General features: G+C 32.6%; 2 protein-coding genes across 2 annotated transcripts; both read right to left on the bottom strand.

The window, feature by feature from the left end:
* Positions 1-5,054: 5,054 nt before the first annotated feature.
* LOC128191788 (phospholipase A and acyltransferase 3-like) lies at positions 5,055-9,001 on the bottom strand. Its single transcript, XM_052864087.1, has 4 exons — positions 8,865-9,001; positions 7,998-8,139; positions 7,324-7,453; positions 5,055-5,244 (listed from the first exon to the last, which is right to left on the bottom strand). Exons 1-4 carry the CDS (start codon positions 8,974-8,976, stop codon positions 5,146-5,148), a joined length of 483 nt encoding a protein of 160 aa, XP_052720047.1. The 5' UTR covers positions 8,977-9,001; the 3' UTR covers positions 5,055-5,145.
* Positions 9,002-12,776: 3,775 nt separating this feature from the next.
* On the bottom strand, positions 12,777-14,873 carry LOC128191785 (phospholipase A and acyltransferase 3-like). Its single transcript, XM_052864083.1, has 4 exons — positions 14,722-14,873; positions 13,587-13,767; positions 13,303-13,432; positions 12,777-13,152 (listed from the first exon to the last, which is right to left on the bottom strand). The coding sequence occupies exons 1-4, from the start codon at positions 14,831-14,833 to the stop codon at positions 12,997-12,999; spliced, it is 579 nt and encodes a 192-aa protein (XP_052720043.1). The 5' UTR covers positions 14,834-14,873; the 3' UTR covers positions 12,777-12,996.
* Between the last annotated feature and the right edge of the window lie 4,178 nt (positions 14,874-19,051).

Here is a 19,051-nt window from a genome sequence, read left to right as displayed (position 1 = left end):
TTTAAGTGACAACTGGAACTGGAAAGAAAAGCTTATTGCAATAGGGTCAGATGGGGCAAAAGTAAACATTGGAAGGAAAAACAATGCTGCGGCTCTTTTGAAAAATGATGTCCCACATTTAGTGGAAATGCATGGAGTTTGTCATCGGTTAGAGCTAGGGGCACTTGATGCTATGAAAGAGAGAGATAATAAAATTTTCTCTGATTTGAAATAGGTTTTCCTTAATCTATACAAACATTACCATTAGGTCCAAAGGCTTTAAGGGAACTAAATTGGTATCAGAGGCAATGGAGCAAAAGACGATAAAGCCGGTGAAGTTGCAAGGCACACGATGGATGCCCCATCTAAGTGGTTGTCTGGATATTTTGTTGAGATAATACAATGTATTCATTACTCACTTTGAAAATAGAGTGGAGGGGAAAATCGTCGAGCTAAACTAGTATTGAAACATCTAAAAGAGTACGATCTTTTACTCTATAAGCATTTTCTGAAAGACGTACTTGCAGTTCTGAGCGAACTTTCCCTTCAGTTTCAAAAAAGATGGTTGTTGCTCGCCTGATGCTAGTGAGGCCCTGGAAACAACCTGTCTCCAGCTTGTTGCATTACAAAAAAGACCTGGTAAAAGCCTGAATATGTTTCTTGAAGGTGTTACACATGAAAATGACGAGTATAAATTTCGAGATGTCAAACTAAAACCACCTACAGTAAATGCAGATCAGTTCAAAAGAAAACAAAAAATACTTATTGAGTCTGTTTTGAATCATATCAACAAAAGGATAGGTGACTTAGACACAAATCATCTTTTGAGGTTCATGCAGATATTTTACCCAGCAAACAAGCCTGTCACTGAAGCTGAAGAAGCTGTGAAGACCTATGAGTTGTTTGCGGGTGTGTTAAACAGGTTTGAATGTGATATAGACCATCTAAAGCAGACGGAGTTGCCAGCCTTAAAGGTTAGAATGAAAAGAGATGGCAACAACACAAGCGTCCAGGATTTCTACCGCAGACTGTTCACGAATCCCAATCAAAAAGAAACCCTGAAAAATATCCTAGTATTGGGCAGAGATTATTCTTTGCATCCTTGTGTATTCTGATATATGTGAGCGTGGCTTTTTTTCTATGGCCAGAATAAAATCAGATTGGCTTTCAAGGCTCACCCTAGACATGTTGAATTTTCTAATGGCGGTATCCATCCACCCTGAACCCATGGACTACCGGTAAAATGCAGCAAGGGCACTAAATTTATGGTGGCATGGTGGTGAACGTGCAAGGAGACCATATTTTGAATGATTTACCATTACCTTGGCTACAAACAAGCATTAAGGAAAAAAAAGAGACTGTGAATTGAAATTATTATTCATATTCAAACAGAAACAAGTGAAAAGCTGTCAATGTGACAGCAAACCGGGTATTCTTTTATGTGAACTGTATCCATAATCCATGTCAACCCGTATCCAGTGAAATGGAGTACCCTATATGCAACATTTTGCCAAAAAAAATGACTAAGTTCAAAAGCTAGTATTTTTGTCATAAATCATCGGAAATCAATATGCACACCTCTGATATATGTACAATTGATCTGCAAAAGAACAACTTCCTATCTTGAAAACTGTAGGAGGAGTTATCCGTATAATGAAGGTACCCTATATGCAACATTTTGCCAAAAAATGACTAAGTTTAAAATGATATTTTTTCGATAAATTATCGGAAATCAAAATCCTAGCAATATGCACACCTCTGATATATGTACAATTGATCTGCAAAAGAACAACTTCCTATCTTGAAAACTGTAGGAGGAGTTATCCGTACAATGGGGGTACCCTTTTTGCAGCCGCCCGCCCGCTATTTTCACCATTTTAATAACCGGATTTTTCCGTTGGAAAACCCGGTTAATAAAAGTAGTTTAAAATTTGAGAATTGTAAATGAGTTTAAAAAATAATTTTCTGTTATATTGGTAGGATATACCAATACAATTAAACAGAGAAATCTTTAATATTTGGTGTTTGTTGTTACTTTTAGTCTATTTTCAATTGTTAAAATTGGTCAGGGCTAGTGGAAAAAGGGTCAGGGTTAGTGAAACATTGCTGAGGAAGCCCGACTGGTCTAGTAAATCAAAAACTTAATGTCAAACCCTGTAAGGAAATAAAATTATAACAAAATTGATAACTAGTGAAAATGAAAGTAGATTAAAAACTTCATTTTTGCTGTTCATAAAGCTCATTCATGTTTTAGTAACTCTGTGCAAAGTTTTCATTACAGTTAGTCACCTTTCTCACGTCCATGTTTTGACGCTAAGTTTTTCATGCAATATATCAATTTGATATCAAACACCCTTCAAGTCCACAGCCGTAACGCAATGTAGGCAAATGCCTCACGTTTGAAACGACGATGAATTTTTTAAAATATTTTTTATGTCCCAGAACTCGCCAAATTTACAATAAAAAAAATTATTATGAAAAATTTAAATTACAGAAAATGTATATACATGTAATGTCTTGAAGATGACAACAAAACTTTCATTCTTGATTCATATCAAACGAACCGACTCTCATGTCTCCCTTAAACCATCAAGCTGCTGTCCTCACTGTACCTTTAGAGATGATCCTTAAAGATAAACTATCCAAGTTTGACGAATCTTTCCTCTAAAAAAAACAGAGCAAAATATTGAAATCCCATTTGTGTGCATGTTTGTTCAAGGCTACAAAGCCCACACATGCAATGCATAAGGTACTTGGTGAGATAAAAGAAGCAAGAACTTAAAAAGAATCATTCAATCCTTTATACTAACGAAACTTTGTGCAAGTACAGCACTACCGTGGACAGAATTACTTGTTTCAGAATGGGTCGCACGTACAAAATATTAAGTAACGCGTCTTGTCGTACAAACAATTGCATTTATCTCATCGTATCTAATGTTTGCTTAAAGCAATACGACCTCCGCAAAAGCAACCACCGTTCCACCATAAAGACCAAAAACAAATCGAAAATCAAAGAGTCCGACGGCATCGACCATTTCAACCTCAGTGGTTACAAATAAGCTATTGACATTGGTTCTCACTGAACGGACACCAAGAGGGAAGTTTTGGATCCACATACTTGTAAAGTTCAGATATAAGGAGAATCATCTGGCTGTTCCCTCTGCATAACGTTTTAGTCAACATTAATGATGATTTCATATTGTAAAATAGTTTTTTATGTAAAATTCATTGTATAATTCAGTAATATAAACGGTAATATTAATAGGTCGTTCGTTGGTGTTTCGTACGGGCTATGAAGTGAGCTAGCATTGCAGAAAAAATGGGGGGGGGGGGGTTTCTCTGCAATGTAAGCTACTTTTACACTCGCATGAAACACCAAAAGAAAGAATTCTTTTGTATGCTTGTCTTCGAGGACTTTATATACTTGCCCTTGAGGTTATTCTATTGCTTTTCTCTAGAACTTCTCTCCTTTATTTCATGTTAGAAGCAAAAATTATAGTCTTATACTAAACATGGACCTTTTGCCTCAATTGCAAAAGGGTGGCGCTAGGAGGATAGTTTACAGCCAGTGCCAACATATAAACCAAGTTCACCTATTTGATATGATTAATATACATGTATTACGTCTTTGGTAGGTGGACAGAATAAAAAAGCGAAACAATTTAAATTGCAGATAACAGCAGATTGATTAATCACTAGAGAACATCACTTTGTATTCACTGTAGTCTGTTTTTATGGATATATCTAGGTCATAAGTATTTATCTTTTGTCAAGAACATCTGTGGTTTGAAAATTTCATCCCTTGGGAAATATTGCAGTCATATTTAATGATGCTAAGTATGGGTCTCTTAATTATGAAGTGTTTCAAATGTTCACATGATAATTTATTTATCTTCGTTTATTTATTTTTATTTATTTGCACTTACTGGCACTACATGACGTCAGAGGTTATGCTATTTGTGCAATTCAATCAAAATCACATTTTAGATAGCGATGAAAAGGACAGGCAAATCAAGCTTGAACAACAAAAACAATATATGTTAGTTATTTAAGCATTGAATGCTTATTTTTTGGATGACACACCAAGCGGTGCAGACAAATTGAATCTAAGCAAAGAATCGATAATTTCTGCAAAATAGCCCAGTTGAACCTGCCATTCTGAGTATTAAATGGCTACTACAACTGTAGCTAACCTGTTTTATAAGATAAAATTATGGTGGCCTAAAGCTAAAGCAGTGGCTTGTACCCCGAAACACCGAAGTGCATGACAAAGTCGTACCGAAAATCATTCTTATACGTGACAACAACAACAACATTTGACGTTGTGTATATATTAAAAGGCGTTTTTTTTTTAATTTTTAAACCGAAAAAAAAAGAATTGGTATATATATATATATATATATATATATATATATATATATATATATATATATATATATATGTAGATAAATAAAGCCTTGGTACAGCAAAATATATATATATATATATATATATATATATATATATATATATATATATATATATATATATATATATATTAATACTGTATTTTTATAACAATAATATGAGAAATATAAGACAAAGAAGAAAATAATCAATCATTATAACAAATTGATGAATCAAAATTGTCAGTTACTGACGCGTGATACATTTGAAAGTTCGCTTTGTGATGATTTATTATGGTAAAACATTGTAGACAAGCAAGGTCCTCTGATCGATCTACTCTTAACAAACGTGCGAAAGGCGTATGTACAGAGAATTAACAATCATTATTTGACATATTTCGCATAGAATTGTAGAGAGGTTTTTTTTAAATAATGAAAATGCATAATAATTGTTTGATTCATTAGTATTTCATATTAACAACACTGTCTTGACTCTGAGCATAAAGGAGACTGCTGAGTAGTCAACAAATTTCTTATCAGGTCTATGTTAAAATTATACTGATTTTACAGATTTATAAGTATATCTTATGTTATTAAGTATTATTTAGTCAAGAAAAAATGTCAAACACTTTAAGCTCCAAAATTTAAATATTTTACCTAATCTTTATACCGGGCTCTTTTTATTCTTAATATAGTTTCAAAACTATAACGGAAACTAAGCATAATGCGTGTGTATGAAAAAGGTTAACAAGCTTGTGGGTTAGCAAAAGCAGAAGAAAAACTAGCAATTTTTAAGTCTTCTATGTTCTTGAATAATATTTTCTTTCAAACGCCACAACTCCGTAGCTACGTGCAATCCAAGCATAACAGCATCTTTGACCTGAAATTAATTATAACATCTCATATTATACCGGCTCGTTCAGATATTTATCAGCTATAATTATAATATTACTAGACTTTGACCCGTGCGTGCACGGGTTGACATTGCATATGGTATCGGGCATTTACAAAATAAATACCATCGAATCACCGTATATTGTTGACACTTGCATAATCAAACTTCAAGCCTACAATAATGCTATCTGCTGAGTTAGAATAATCTAACTGTCTCTCGGGAAAGGCCTTCACAACAGTTAAAATGCCTCCCATATACCCGTAATATAGCAGAAAATGGCAGAATCGCTTCAAAACGATTTTGGAGAAAATAAATAAAGTTGCATTGAAAATAACAGTCAAATTGTTCACAACAAACCATTTTGAAGCTGTAAATATCTTTCTTCGAAAAGTTTAATTCTATAATTGCAGAATTCAACATATTCAACAACGTTTTTTGCACACAATGTTGACATTTGAAACTCTCGGGATTTTTTTTATAGTAAATGCACTGTGTTAGCGTTATCTCCCGTATTTTTTTTAATGAACTGAAAAAAATTTCAAATGAAAATTAACACGCATTTGTTTTATCGTTTCCAAGTTTATCCATGCAAATGTGATATTCCATGATATTGGGGAAACATAAAATAAAGAGCCTCCCGTGATTTATCGTGAATGTAATGCACATGCGCAAGATTGTAAAATTCAAAAAATTCAGATGATTTCCGGAATTTTTGGAGGAATTTTCGTTGATTATTCATTAACGAAGCTTGATTGAGAAAAAATAAAAACAAATTGGTAATCATCAAGTACCAATGATGTTTAAAATATATAAAACAAAAGACAGTACTCTTCCGATTTATCGGTATTAAAGCTCAAATTCGAGTCTATTATTTAAAAATAGTAGCATAGATGTCTGCATTGATTCAATGAAATGAAGGTTTCTGTCCATGTATTCAATATATAGAGGATTTCTATATTGTGTGATTTTATATTTGCTTTATCCAACGAGTTGAATTGGTGTATATATATATATATATATATATATATATATATATATATATATATATATATATATATATATATATATATATATATATATATATATATTCGCGAGGGATAGGGATGAAGATGTTTTCGCCATATTGTGATAATTTATTGATTTAATTGTGTTTAAAACGTGTAGCTTGGATACATTTAATATACAATATAGCCTCTTTAAATTCCAGATAAAAGTCTGCATTTCTTTTCTCCTCATTATTCGTTCCGCGGTAAAGAAGTGACTTTTCATCTATTTAAAGCTGCTTGGTCCGATTTTATATCAAATTTTATGCACGCTTTTAAACGATGGCTATGCTTAGTATATGTATAATAATAGACATTGCAGTAGTTTTACCCGTCAATTATGCCAAATTTCAATGAAAAAAAAAATACGTACAAAATTTGCTAACAAAACAAACGACATTAAAAGGTAACTCGTTATTTCGCCTCATGTTAAATTTCACCCCTGACGACGAGACGGGTATAGTTGTATTACGAATTTGACATCGCTTAAAATAAAGGTCGAAATGTTCAGACAAATAACAAATAAACATGTGTACGTTTTGTTCGCTAATATTTCTAAAGTCTGCTTTCTTTACAATCGATGCATAGCATGCGGGTTGAATAACCCCAATCATTCGGGGGACGAAACCAAGCGGTTTCCTTTTCTAAACATTCCCGTGATGCATTTTGGTTTGTTTTTTCGTTTGCCCAAAGAGAAATTATTTTTATTTACTTTGAATATTTCTATCTTTGAAAGGAGACTGGTTCTGCTGGTGTAAATAGGAGAAAGTCCATAACTTTCTAAGATAAATTATTTGTATGAAAAAAAATTTGATACTATAATTACAAAAAAATCGGACCAAGCAGCTTTAAGATACCTGAAATCGTTTAACCTTAAAATTAGCTTTGTGCCCATTTTCAGTTTAACAAATAAAAAGAAAATGTCGCAGACACATGTCCACTAAATTTTCCGAAGATATTTCGCTTGACCTATAAGTGCTTTGATACAGTTATTAATAATTTATAAATTGAAATAACATACCTGCTGGGAGGAGTTAACACCATATCTACAGAAGGTGGCAAAGTGCTCGCAGTTTTGCCAGAACATGTTGTATTTAGTGTTTCCAATTTTTGAAACGGCGTCCTGAACTTTTTCTTGAGCACTTCGTTGTCTGAAATTTAGCATAATTTAAAGTACTCAAATAAACATCATTAATCAACATGTGTTATACCTTGGCTTAAATTTTCGAAAATTCGGGTAAAAATAAATAATAAACCCTTAAAATAATGCATATCAATACAGACGCATTTTACCGGAAAACTACATGTAACTAGACATCCCACCACGAAGTTTTAATTTTAATAGGAGAGAGACACAATTTAATGAGCTGTTCCTTATTGCTGAACAAAAATAAGGACCAGAGTTAATGAACCTTATTGGTAAGATTGCTTTAATGGAAAATGCATAGGTGGACTATACTCAATTTTGATTAACAAAAACAAGTTTGATATACATGTACGTGTAAATTTTTTTAATAAAATCAGATTTATCGAAATTGACAAATGTTCATTATATCAAATTTTAAACACTAAACGTTCTAAACGTGTATCCATTGGGCATTTCAAACGGCAATGATGAAAATTTTTTATGATAAAAGAAATTCAGTACTTTCTTTACATGTAATTGATCACGTCATACAATTGCTTTGAGCTAACCTGTGTTTGGTATCGAGTTTATTATTGATGTCGACTCTGGAATCCTTTACTTGGTCCCAAACGCTCTCTCTTACGACTTCGCCCTTGGTAGTGATAAGTTGCATACCTTCCTTACTTTTTAGATGTACAATCTCTTCGTTCCCTGTATAGAACGAGTTAATTGGACAAAAATCTTAAAAGAAACATTACGAAATTATACGAAACATCATCTGCGTAAGCCAAGGGTTCTCGGTCCACTTTGGTCCTCATAAACCCTTGGCGGACTCGGTGATGTGGTGGCGCTATCTAGCGAGCAACTTGAGTTGCGCCCCTTGCATATTTACATTTTAATCGAATTAAACAACGGGCTACATACACATCATAGCATTACTACAACTTGAAAACATGTTGACTACCGAATATCGAAACATAATTAACGATGGTATGAAACACGAACTAGGTTATAACTAAGGGAAAGCACGGGATGTTTTATTTATAATGTTTTGTAAGGACCTGTACAGGGAGTGAAAAAGTCGCCGATTTTTATGAAAGCTTTCATCCCATAAAACCAGGTATCGTTGTCGTAAATATTGCGGAACAAAGAAATTAAATAAAAAGGTCTTGATTATTTTGGTAAGTATGCATCATATCAATGAATTTAACTGCATAATTATAACAATTTTAGTTTGACCCAAACGTCCAACGATTCAAACATACAATTACTATTTACATATTAGATTCTACTATTAAAAAAGTTCAAAAAATCACACATAACAAACATTATGGATTTTTTTAATCTTATTCTGGTTTTAAATATAAACAATGATAACTTTATAATAGCAAAATGAGTCTCGAATCCCATATTCTTGTGTTTCTACGTATATTTACCTATGTACACGGCCCAGTGGTTATACCAACTGCGATGGAATTCCAGTAGATCCCCTGGTTGTGCTCTCTGTATTACTTTTTTATTGTGAGATTCATACGATTGTGTTGCCATTTTCTAAACGTTAAAGGTAAAAAAAAAATCAAGATTGTAAATTTAAAAAAAAAATTGAAACTAATGTCTAGACCGAAAATGGTATCTAAATTTGTGGGCTAAAACATTCTGAAAATTTAGATGAACATGTTATTGAATATGTTATCTATTACAAAATATGGCTATATTAACAGAACTAAATGATTGATTTAAAGGGGCATGGTCACGATTTTGGTCTAATTCTATTTTGCTGTTTCTATTATTTACAATGCTTTAGGAAAGCATTTTTAAGGATCAAATGGAATTTGAGAGTCAGTCGTAGAATTATATAATAAGCAAGATGAAGGGCTCCCAATTCTTTGTCATGTAAACAAGGCTCGTGCCATAGGCCCGTTTATGTTTACATAGGTTCAATATACTAGTAAAAAATCTTTTTCAAGGTGATTTGTCACCTTCTTATTCAATTTAAGCATAAATAAACAGTACCTAACGCTTTACACATTCATTTTAGGTCTAAAACTTGAATTTTACTCCAACATTTAAAATGTAAACAAACGCTTTGTTTACATAGCGAAAAATTGTAAGTTCGAATTCTGTAACTCGCTTATAACTCAACGAATGACACCTAAATTTTGATTGCCTGTTAAAATTGTTTTACTGAAGCATTGTAATTATTAAAATCAGAAAAATAGAATTTGATAAAAATCGTGACCATGCCCCTTTAATCAGACTAGCAAACTACTTTAAGATTAGCCTACAGTAGTACAAAGTAAAACCTTTATTATTTTAAAACATTTTTAAACTACATATAAAGTTAAATACGACTTTTAACTTTTTGGTCTTATCAGATACAGTTCGCAAAAACTTATCGTGTCTTTCCTGCAGTGTTTGGAAAAACGTTTTACAAATATGGTTTCCATGATAACTAGCATGTGCTATGCTTACTAATAGCCGTGTTTAACATTAAGTAAAGACTTAACCAAAGACGCATTAAACATTTTATGTAAGTTTGATGTCTATGATTTAATTCAAATAGTTGACTTTTTCAAACTATGAGATTTAAGTCTGACTACATCAAATGTAAATTTTCTCTATAATTTATTTTCCCTTCCTCTGAAATAAGCTATTGTACTACTTCCCTTCTTTTCATCCCTCCAATGAAAATTAAAGAGAAATTTGTTTACCTTATTTTTCCAGGCACCCTTTAGCTGTCTTGGTTAAAGCTCTTCAGTGTTTCCTTTTTATTCTTTTAATATTGCTCTTAAATTCCTAGAAAAACCTTACGTCATATCCTTATTTGTCTGTATTATATTCAATTGTATGGTAAGGTATGGCTTGATTTCAATGGAGTTTTTTATCTTGACTCTGGATCAAATTGCAAATTAAAAAGCTGTTTTAGCCTATTGTATTCAACAGCTCAGTGCTAATGTAGTATGAAAACCCGGTTTTAAGAATGCTTGCTAACCCTTTTCCAGGAATAAATGGATAGAATGAAATAAATTCAACAAAAAATACCAATTATGTCACAAGGTAGTCATCAACATGATTAAAATTTAAATAAAAACATAATTATGCGTTTGTAACTTTAAAAAAGCAGTTTCTTTCTTTGATATTACACCTTTGATATTACACCTTATGATAGGCTTAAAGAGATTTGAAAAAAGAAAGAATGCATTGTGTAGTGCCGATTATCAGATCTGTCAATAAGAAAACTGTCATACAGATTGGGTTTATTGGGAGAGCCAAACTTTGACTTAAATTTAAACAAGAAAATAATCATATTATTATTTATATACAGATTTCTTTTATCCTTAAGCCCACAAATCAAAATAATGAAGAAGTCAATCCAGCTTCAAAGCAATCTATTCATAGGATTTAAAAAATATTGCTACACTAGAAGCAGAAAAAATCGTTGAGGATTTAATTTCGTTAATTTCGTTGGCAGTAGGAATCAAAAAAATTTTAACATTACTGTTAATAAATACGGAGTTGATCCGCGATGTATTTTAGGTATTACAATATGACAATATTAAATGCCAACAAAGTTGTTTTTGGTTTAAAAACAACGAAATTTTAACCCAGAGAAAACATGTGCTTCTATATTAGACTTGATGTTTATGAAAATAAAAGCTGAAGTATCTTTTAAACTTATATACATATAATTATGTATAATGTAATAAGGAGTCCAATATATTCAATAAATATTCTTCAGATTTTAGAACTAAAATTAGAGATTTTATCGTTTGAATGTAAATAATATCTGCATAGTATGTATGTAAGTATTGCTTATATTCGATTCAACGAGACAACTCTGGAATTGTTTTGATGTAACCTTCTCTCTCTCTCTCTCATCAAAAGAAGATGAAATAGACATTGTTTACAAGCAAAATATACTTCTATAATTATGTAGGCGCTGCTTTAGAGTATGACAAATATTTTCAAAGAGCCATAATGGCGAAATAGCTGACGATGTAATAGGCAGGCATAAAAAAATAGTTATGAAAGTCAGGGATCTTATTTTAACTTTGATCTATGAAAACGATTTGTTTTTTTAGTCAACCTGAGAATCGAGCTGTTCTTGTTACACTACAGGATATCAAATCGGTACTGCGTTGTTTCGTAAGGAGGAAGATGAAATTTGGACCACAGCTATTGAAAGGCATAAATTTGATTGTATGGAATTTATTGAATACTCTCTCTCTCTCTCTCTCTCTCTCTCTCTCTCTCTCTCTCTCTGCCAACTACTATGTCAAACGTTTTTTTGTAATTTCTTATTCGGTGACTAAGGTCCAAGAAAGCTGATAATATTCTACCCCGACCTATCTACATGTAGATAAGATGCAGTTAACTTTAAATCTAAAGACGTTATGCAACAAATCATATGACCTGCCCACTAGAAATCCACAATTAAATCCCAATTCTAGGAAGTTCATTGAGTCTTTAAAGGGCAAGTCGCCTAATTCCGCTTAATTCCGCAAACAGTTAAAATACTCTATTGTAGTGAAGCATTCATCTGATTAAGTTCGGTAATGCATAATTCATTCAATCGGTTCTATAGAAAAACATTGGAGATTTACGGAAAGCCGAACAATGGTCAACAGGAAGGTACATGTAGATAATTATGAGCTTATACAGTTTATAGAAGAAACGTATTTCTCTGTCTATTAACATTTACATTTGTAACATGTTTTCTTTCTCAATCTCAATCAGCACCCTTTTTTGTCTCTCGTTGGGTTATATCAAAATTTTAAATCTTTAAAAATCATTTTCTCAAATTTCATAAGCCAAAAAAGATAGAGTTAGTGTTGAAGCATCTTTAGGTAGTGTAGATTCAAGTCTGTTCAAATCATGGTCTCTATAGATTCAGGCATGGTAGCTCTGTAATGGGGCGGGGATAACTTTTTTAACATAGGAAGATAGTGATACTAAAATCTTTAAACATCTTCTGGAAAAGTATTCAGCCTAAACAACTGAAACTTGGTGAAGGCACAGATTGTGCAGATTACAATTTGATGAAACCATTATTCTCTGGAGCAAAGTTGAGCCCCAGGGTGAAAATTTTATATAGGAATAGAGAAAAATTCTCTCACTAATACTAAAACAACAAATTGGGTTTGGTATTTACCATAAAAATATGTTGATAAAAGTGTCAGATTTTTTAACCTTTTGTGCAAGATCCACTGTTCTTAGTTGTCAAGTTACTTGATAAGAGTTAAGGCTGTTGTTGCATGCTCAGTGAGCGATGTGGCTTCTGGACCACTTGTTTAGTTATCGGTTAATAGTTGTAAGACTTTATTTTCATAATTTTAATAAAATTCTCCGATAAAAATATTTTATTTTCAAAACTTTCTTAAAGTTAATAATTACAACAGAATATTGCACTCATTGGTAACTATTATTACATTACAAAAGGTTTCTTTTAATTTGATTATTACACATTAAAATTCAACAAATTCATCATGATATAACAACTAATAAAATAGTGAAACTATCGTGCCTCTACAAGTTAATGTTTACTTTATGCACATTTGAAAAGTTCGTTTAGGACTCTTTGTTTTCCTTTTTCTTCCCTAAGCTGTTGTTGAAGAATGCCATCATCTTCTCTGTGTAAAAAACTATCTTGTTCTTCGTATTGTAAAACAAGGCTGCGATCGTTATCAGAATGAAGATCAAAAGCATTCCAAGAAAAGTGTTAGCCTGAAATAACATGAATGGGAAATGTTTAGTATAGCATATAACCTTTAGAACAGAGAAACAAACTGGCCTTAAAATGCCATTAAATTTTAAAAAGCATTCATTACAAACTTAAACATGCATTTAGGATCACGTTACTTATACTAAACATACCTTTTTGGACCACACTTCGTCATATCTGCAGAAGGCGGCGAACTGCTCGCAGTTTTGCCACAGAGCATCATATTCAATTTTCCCAACTTTCTTTTTAGCAACCTCAACGATTTTCTGTGGTTCTTGTGGCCTAAATTTATAAGTAAATGCAAAATTAATTCAAAAATTTCATACAAGTACTTTTTTCACTGATTTCAATCATACAATGGCATGGGTTACAATAGCTCGTCAATGTACAATTAAGATTGGCATGCTTCATAAATAAACAAACCTTTGATAAATACCTGCAGACACGGTCTTTGGTGTTGTTAATGTCCACCTTAGAATCTTGAACTACGTTCCATACACTCTCTTTTTTGACCGAGGCCTTGTTGAAAGTTTCGCCACAGATTGTGAACACCGAATCTGGTTGGTTGGCAACGCCATCCTTTTTGCTACCGACTAGATGTACCACCTCATCTTTCCCTATTCCAAAGAGAAACAACAACAATTCGGCATTAGATAAAAAAACAAACATTGAGCCTCAAATGCATAGTAAAATCTGGTTTAAAATATTATTCGTGACAAGTTTACGATTTAAAGGAGCTCGATGTATGATTTAACGTATGCTATGTGATATTTTGAAAACTCATGTCAGTTTATGTAAGTGAATATTGCATGCATTTCTTTTTAGAACTAAGATGGCATTGGTAAGATCATCTTCATTCATGAATCAATATCTCATACAAAGAAAAATAGACAATAGTTTTTAAAATATCACATGAAAAAAATTTACATTGTTTATAAAGATTCAAAGTGTATGATATCCTGAATTTTTCTTAAAATTACATCTATAATACTGGTGTTTTAAATAAGCCTCAAATTTTAAACAAAAAAAAATATTTATATTGGTGGATACATTCAAAAATTAAATTCAGCATAAAGAAGTAAAACGTAAAGAAAAGTTACTTTCTCTTATCAAAATACCTGAATAAGAGTTTTAATCTCAAGTATTACAAAAAGTCAAGCGAATTTACAATGGTATGCGTGATTTATTTGACAATTGCACCTAGAATGATTTAGACGAAATAGATTATAAATCTCCTAAACAGAACATGCTTCAACCGAAAACACCACATATAGACATTTAACAAACCAGAACATTATCGGAATGGAGTCCCGGTATCTTTATCAAACCGAAAGTAATCTTAAATATTTATTCACAATTCAATAAAACTAAATAACTCTTTCATTCTATATCGGTTATATAATTTTTTATCACGTACCAAATTAAAATATCTTTTCTTAAACCTGGTCTGATTCTGGTTTTTTTTTAAATTTAATCTAACAATGATAAGACTGAAACCGAAACTTGTCCTTAAACATCAACAATTCTATCATATAGAATGTTAAACATCTTTTTCGTGTGTTCTCATTCACCTATGTAAACGGCCCAATGCGAATTACATCCTCGGTTAATTTCCAGTAAGTCCCCTTCTTTTGCTTTGCTAATAACACTTCTATTGTGGGATTCGTATGCCTTTGCTGCCATTTTACGTCTTATTGAACGGAAATCAATTTATGATGATCACGTGATTCTTTTTTTTTCTATTTTCATTTTTTATATTTATTTTTTTATTTTTCATTCAAACAATTCTGATACACAACTTTGCATATGTATGAATGATCATTGAGAAACAACATAGTTTTTTACTGCAGAAAAGTTAAATTAAAACAAGTGCTTTCTTCATGTACATTTTAAATATAGACTATCACTTCATTGTGCCCCATTATTAGCAGATCTATTTTTGTATTCTTATGAAGCAGAATTTATTCAAAAACTTGTGCGTGAAAAAATAAATCACTCGCTGTGGCCCTCAACTCAACATTCAGGTATATCGACGACGTATTATCAATTAACAATTGTTATTTCCATACTTACGTCGACTCGATATATCCCAGTGAACTTGAAATAAAAGATGCCATAGAGTCTGCGTCATCTGTTTCATATTTGGATATTTTACTGGACATGGACATTGATGGTAATCTAACAACAAGACTTTATGATAAACGCGATGACTTCAATTTTTCTATAGTCAACTTTCCTTACTTATGTAGCAATATACCTTCCTCTCCTGCATATGGTGTTTTTGTCTCTCAGTTGATTCGATACACAAGATCATGCTTTTCGTATGAACAGTTTCTAAGACGAAGCAAGCTACTGACAAACAAGTTGATAAAACAGGACTATCGACAGTCTCGCTTGAAGTTATCTTTCCGTAAGTTCTATGTAAGTTCTATGGTCGATACAACGACTTTGTCATCAAATACAATCTTCCACTGGGTCGCATGCTGACTGACATGTTTCATACTAATTGTTTGACCATAATTAATCACCTAATTGTCTACGGACTTTTCTGATTTTTTTTCCCAATTAAGACAAAGAGCACACGGCGGGTGTGACCTGTCAGCAGAGGATGCTCACTCTTCCTAGGCACTTGATCCTACCTCTATCTATTTGGAGGTTCGTGTTGCTCTGCTTTGAATATGTATTTCGTTTTATGGATTTTTGAGATGGTTCACGGTTTGTTATTATCGTAAGATAACTTTTGTCCGGCGTCGACATTACGTGTAAAAATTTATTTGGATTGGACATGTTCTAAATGCAGAAAGTGACCATTATTCAGAATTTGAAGCGTTTCACCTTTTATAAAATTTTAAGTCATGCAATTTGCAGTCTTATGAGATGATGTATTATACCAAAACTGCTTTGTACATGTTACTACACAGTAACATTTTACTTCCTGAATGTTGATTTCTTTTCGGATGATATTTTTGTTGATTAGTCCAACACTCATAAAACTTTACAAAGATACAGATAAAAAAGTATTAAAATTTAGCATTAATTTATGCAATTGATTTGTTTTAAAATTTCTCAAGAATTTAAATTGATGTAAAATAATAACAAGAACTGGACACGATCTCGTTGCGAGCAACGGGGAGTTTACCTAACCGAATTTTAGAATGTGAAATAAGACTTTGACTTCAATATTCGACAACCCAACATGATCTGTAAATGGGGGACGGGGGGATTTTCATTCGAAGGATCAAAGACTATTTTGTTTTAAGTTTTAAGAAAAAGAGATGAAAATCTTTAGAACCCAGCTCGCCCCTGAATTGAGGGGCCAGTCCCTTTTTAGCTCACCTCAGCTGAAAGCTGAAGTAGTCTTTTCTGATCACATTTTGTATGTCCGTAAACTTTGAAATTCACTTTCCAACATCCTTTCCAGAACCACTTGGCCAATTTCATCCACACTTGGCACAAAGTACCCTTAGGTAAAGGGGATTCAAAGTTGTTAAAATTAAGGACCACGCCGTTTCTCAAGGGGGGATAATTGGGAAATATTAGCAAACTTTGAGAAATTTTTAAAAATCCTCTTCTCAAGAACATTTTTGCCAGGAAAGCTGAAACTTGTGTGGAAGCATTCTCAGATAGTGTTAATTCAAGTTTGTTCGTATCATGATCCCCGAGGGGTAGGATAGGGCCACAATGCGGATGGGTCGAATTTTTACATAGAAATTCAAGTTTGTTTAAACCATGATCGCGGGGGATAAATGGGTCACAACGGGGGGGGGGGGGGGGGGGGCAGGGTTTTTTTTACATAGGAATACTAAATAAAATCTTTAAAAATCTTCTAAAAATAGAAAAACTGTAAATTTGGGTAAATTTAGTGAAAGCGACATAAATGTAGATTCAAATTCATTAAAATCAAAATATTGAAGAGTAGGGTGGAGCCACTTTAAGGATCGAATTTTTCAAAGGAAAACATTTTAATTCACAAAAACTAAAATGTTATAATGTTTTTTTTTATTTACTTTTAAATTCTGATTGTTTATGCTTAATTATGTTCTGATAAGATTGTCCAGACAGAATTTTGAAGTTGTAAATACAAAGATTACAACATGACAAGTTGACAACATTGTCGTGTTGTAAATTTTGTATTTAAACCTACCCAGTAAATTCAAATTTTACAACGACCCTGAACCGAACATCATGACACAAGTCTCCGAGTTGGGACGCTTGTGTAGGTGCAGGTACATGTACGTTCGTATACATTACGGTACGTTCATTACGTACCGGTGTGCTCTTTTGCGATAGGAATGATAAAAATGGCACTTCTTTTCACAATTAAGATGGAAGATGATCACTATTTGAGCTACGATTCGGCTTCGGCAATATAAATACATGTAGTAAGTCAAAACTAAACGCAAAGTCTTAGACAGCTCTGCATAATGGCTAATTTGATAACTATCCAGGCTTCTTTAATGAATTTTTATTCATTAAATTTATTTTATCTTATATTTAACTCTTTCAGTCTATGAACATGTATGAAAAAGACAGAGACAAAGAGAGAGAGGGAGAGAGCGGAGAGGTCATTTATTGATACATAGATGTTAAAAGTCCTAATTAGTTTTCGTGATCTTGCGCGGATCCAGAAAAATTTTCCCGGGGGAGGGGGTCTGAGAGTAAAGCTTTTGCTCCTCTACCCTGCCACTCCTCTAGATCCGCACATTAAGTACCCACTCTAGGCAAGACAGGTTTTTGTAACAATGAAAAAAAATCCCATCCGCTGCATAGGCCAGAACAAATAATACAACTCCCTCCCCTTCATAAATAAACACGCACAGTTGTGAAAGATTTTGAGAACCGGGCTTATATTCTGGCATCGAAATATTGTGTTAATATCATTGACTATTACATGCTTCGCATCTATATATACATGTTTAAGACAATTTATTATTTGTAGAAAAAACGACATTCCAGAAAAGTGTGGAGGCGCTTGAGCACAGATCCTCATCCCATCTCCTTCATTTAATTTATTGCCAGATCAGAAAGTCTAAATATCTCGTCAAAAATACTATAAATAATAACTTATCCATCTGAACACATAAAAATTCGTCCGAACAATCCCAATTTGTCCGAACAAATATCAAGTTCGAACAAATAGATTATTCATCCGAGCAATTCCCGAATGCGTCCGAACAAATCCCAAATTCGTCCGAACAAAACATTTATTCAAACATATAATAATTTGTCCGAACAAATGAAAATTTCCCAGAAGAAATAGCTTAATCGGTTAAAAAATGATAAGGATCCTCGATATTCCGTGACCTCTCCTTTTAAAGACAGTATGTCACAACATGGCGATTTGAACGCATTATTGAACAGTTTATATCGCCAAATTTTGCTCTCTATATGTTTTGCGTAAAGGGTGTAGCTTCAATCTACTGATCTGCAGGTCCCGAGTTCGAATTCTACCGGGATAGTAGTACATGTACAATTTAATAAAAATATTTCCCCCAAAAATTGAAGTTTTTCCTGTTATTTTCAAGTTAAACACATGCTAGAAATCCATATCTCTAAGTAATTTAAAAGGTCATGTTTGTATGCAGAACCTTTTTTAAGTGTGTAGAGGACCCTAAAGATTTTTGTTTTAAATCACCTGACCCTTCACCACCGCCATTCACAACTAATAGCACATTTTAATTTAAGATATAATAACCTACATGTACCACGAACGTAAAAATAAATTTTGATGTAAAGTAGTCATAACTCTTCTTATTTTTAAATAAATATTATTTTATGGAAAGACAAGAAATACAAATTTGCAATACTAGCTATTTATATGGCCCTTAACACATTGACACATTTTACTTTTCTGTGATGTTTCTTGGCAGGTGGGGGAATAAATTTTTACATTCACCTTTA

This window comes from Crassostrea angulata, chromosome 7 (genome assembly GCF_025612915.1).
Source record: "Crassostrea angulata isolate pt1a10 chromosome 7, ASM2561291v2, whole genome shotgun sequence".
In the NCBI taxonomy this organism is placed as follows: Eukaryota; Metazoa; Mollusca; class Bivalvia; order Ostreida; family Ostreidae; genus Magallana; species Magallana angulata.
The sequence above is the reverse complement of the archived record's forward strand: the minus strand, read 5'-3'. Positions and strand labels throughout refer to the sequence as shown.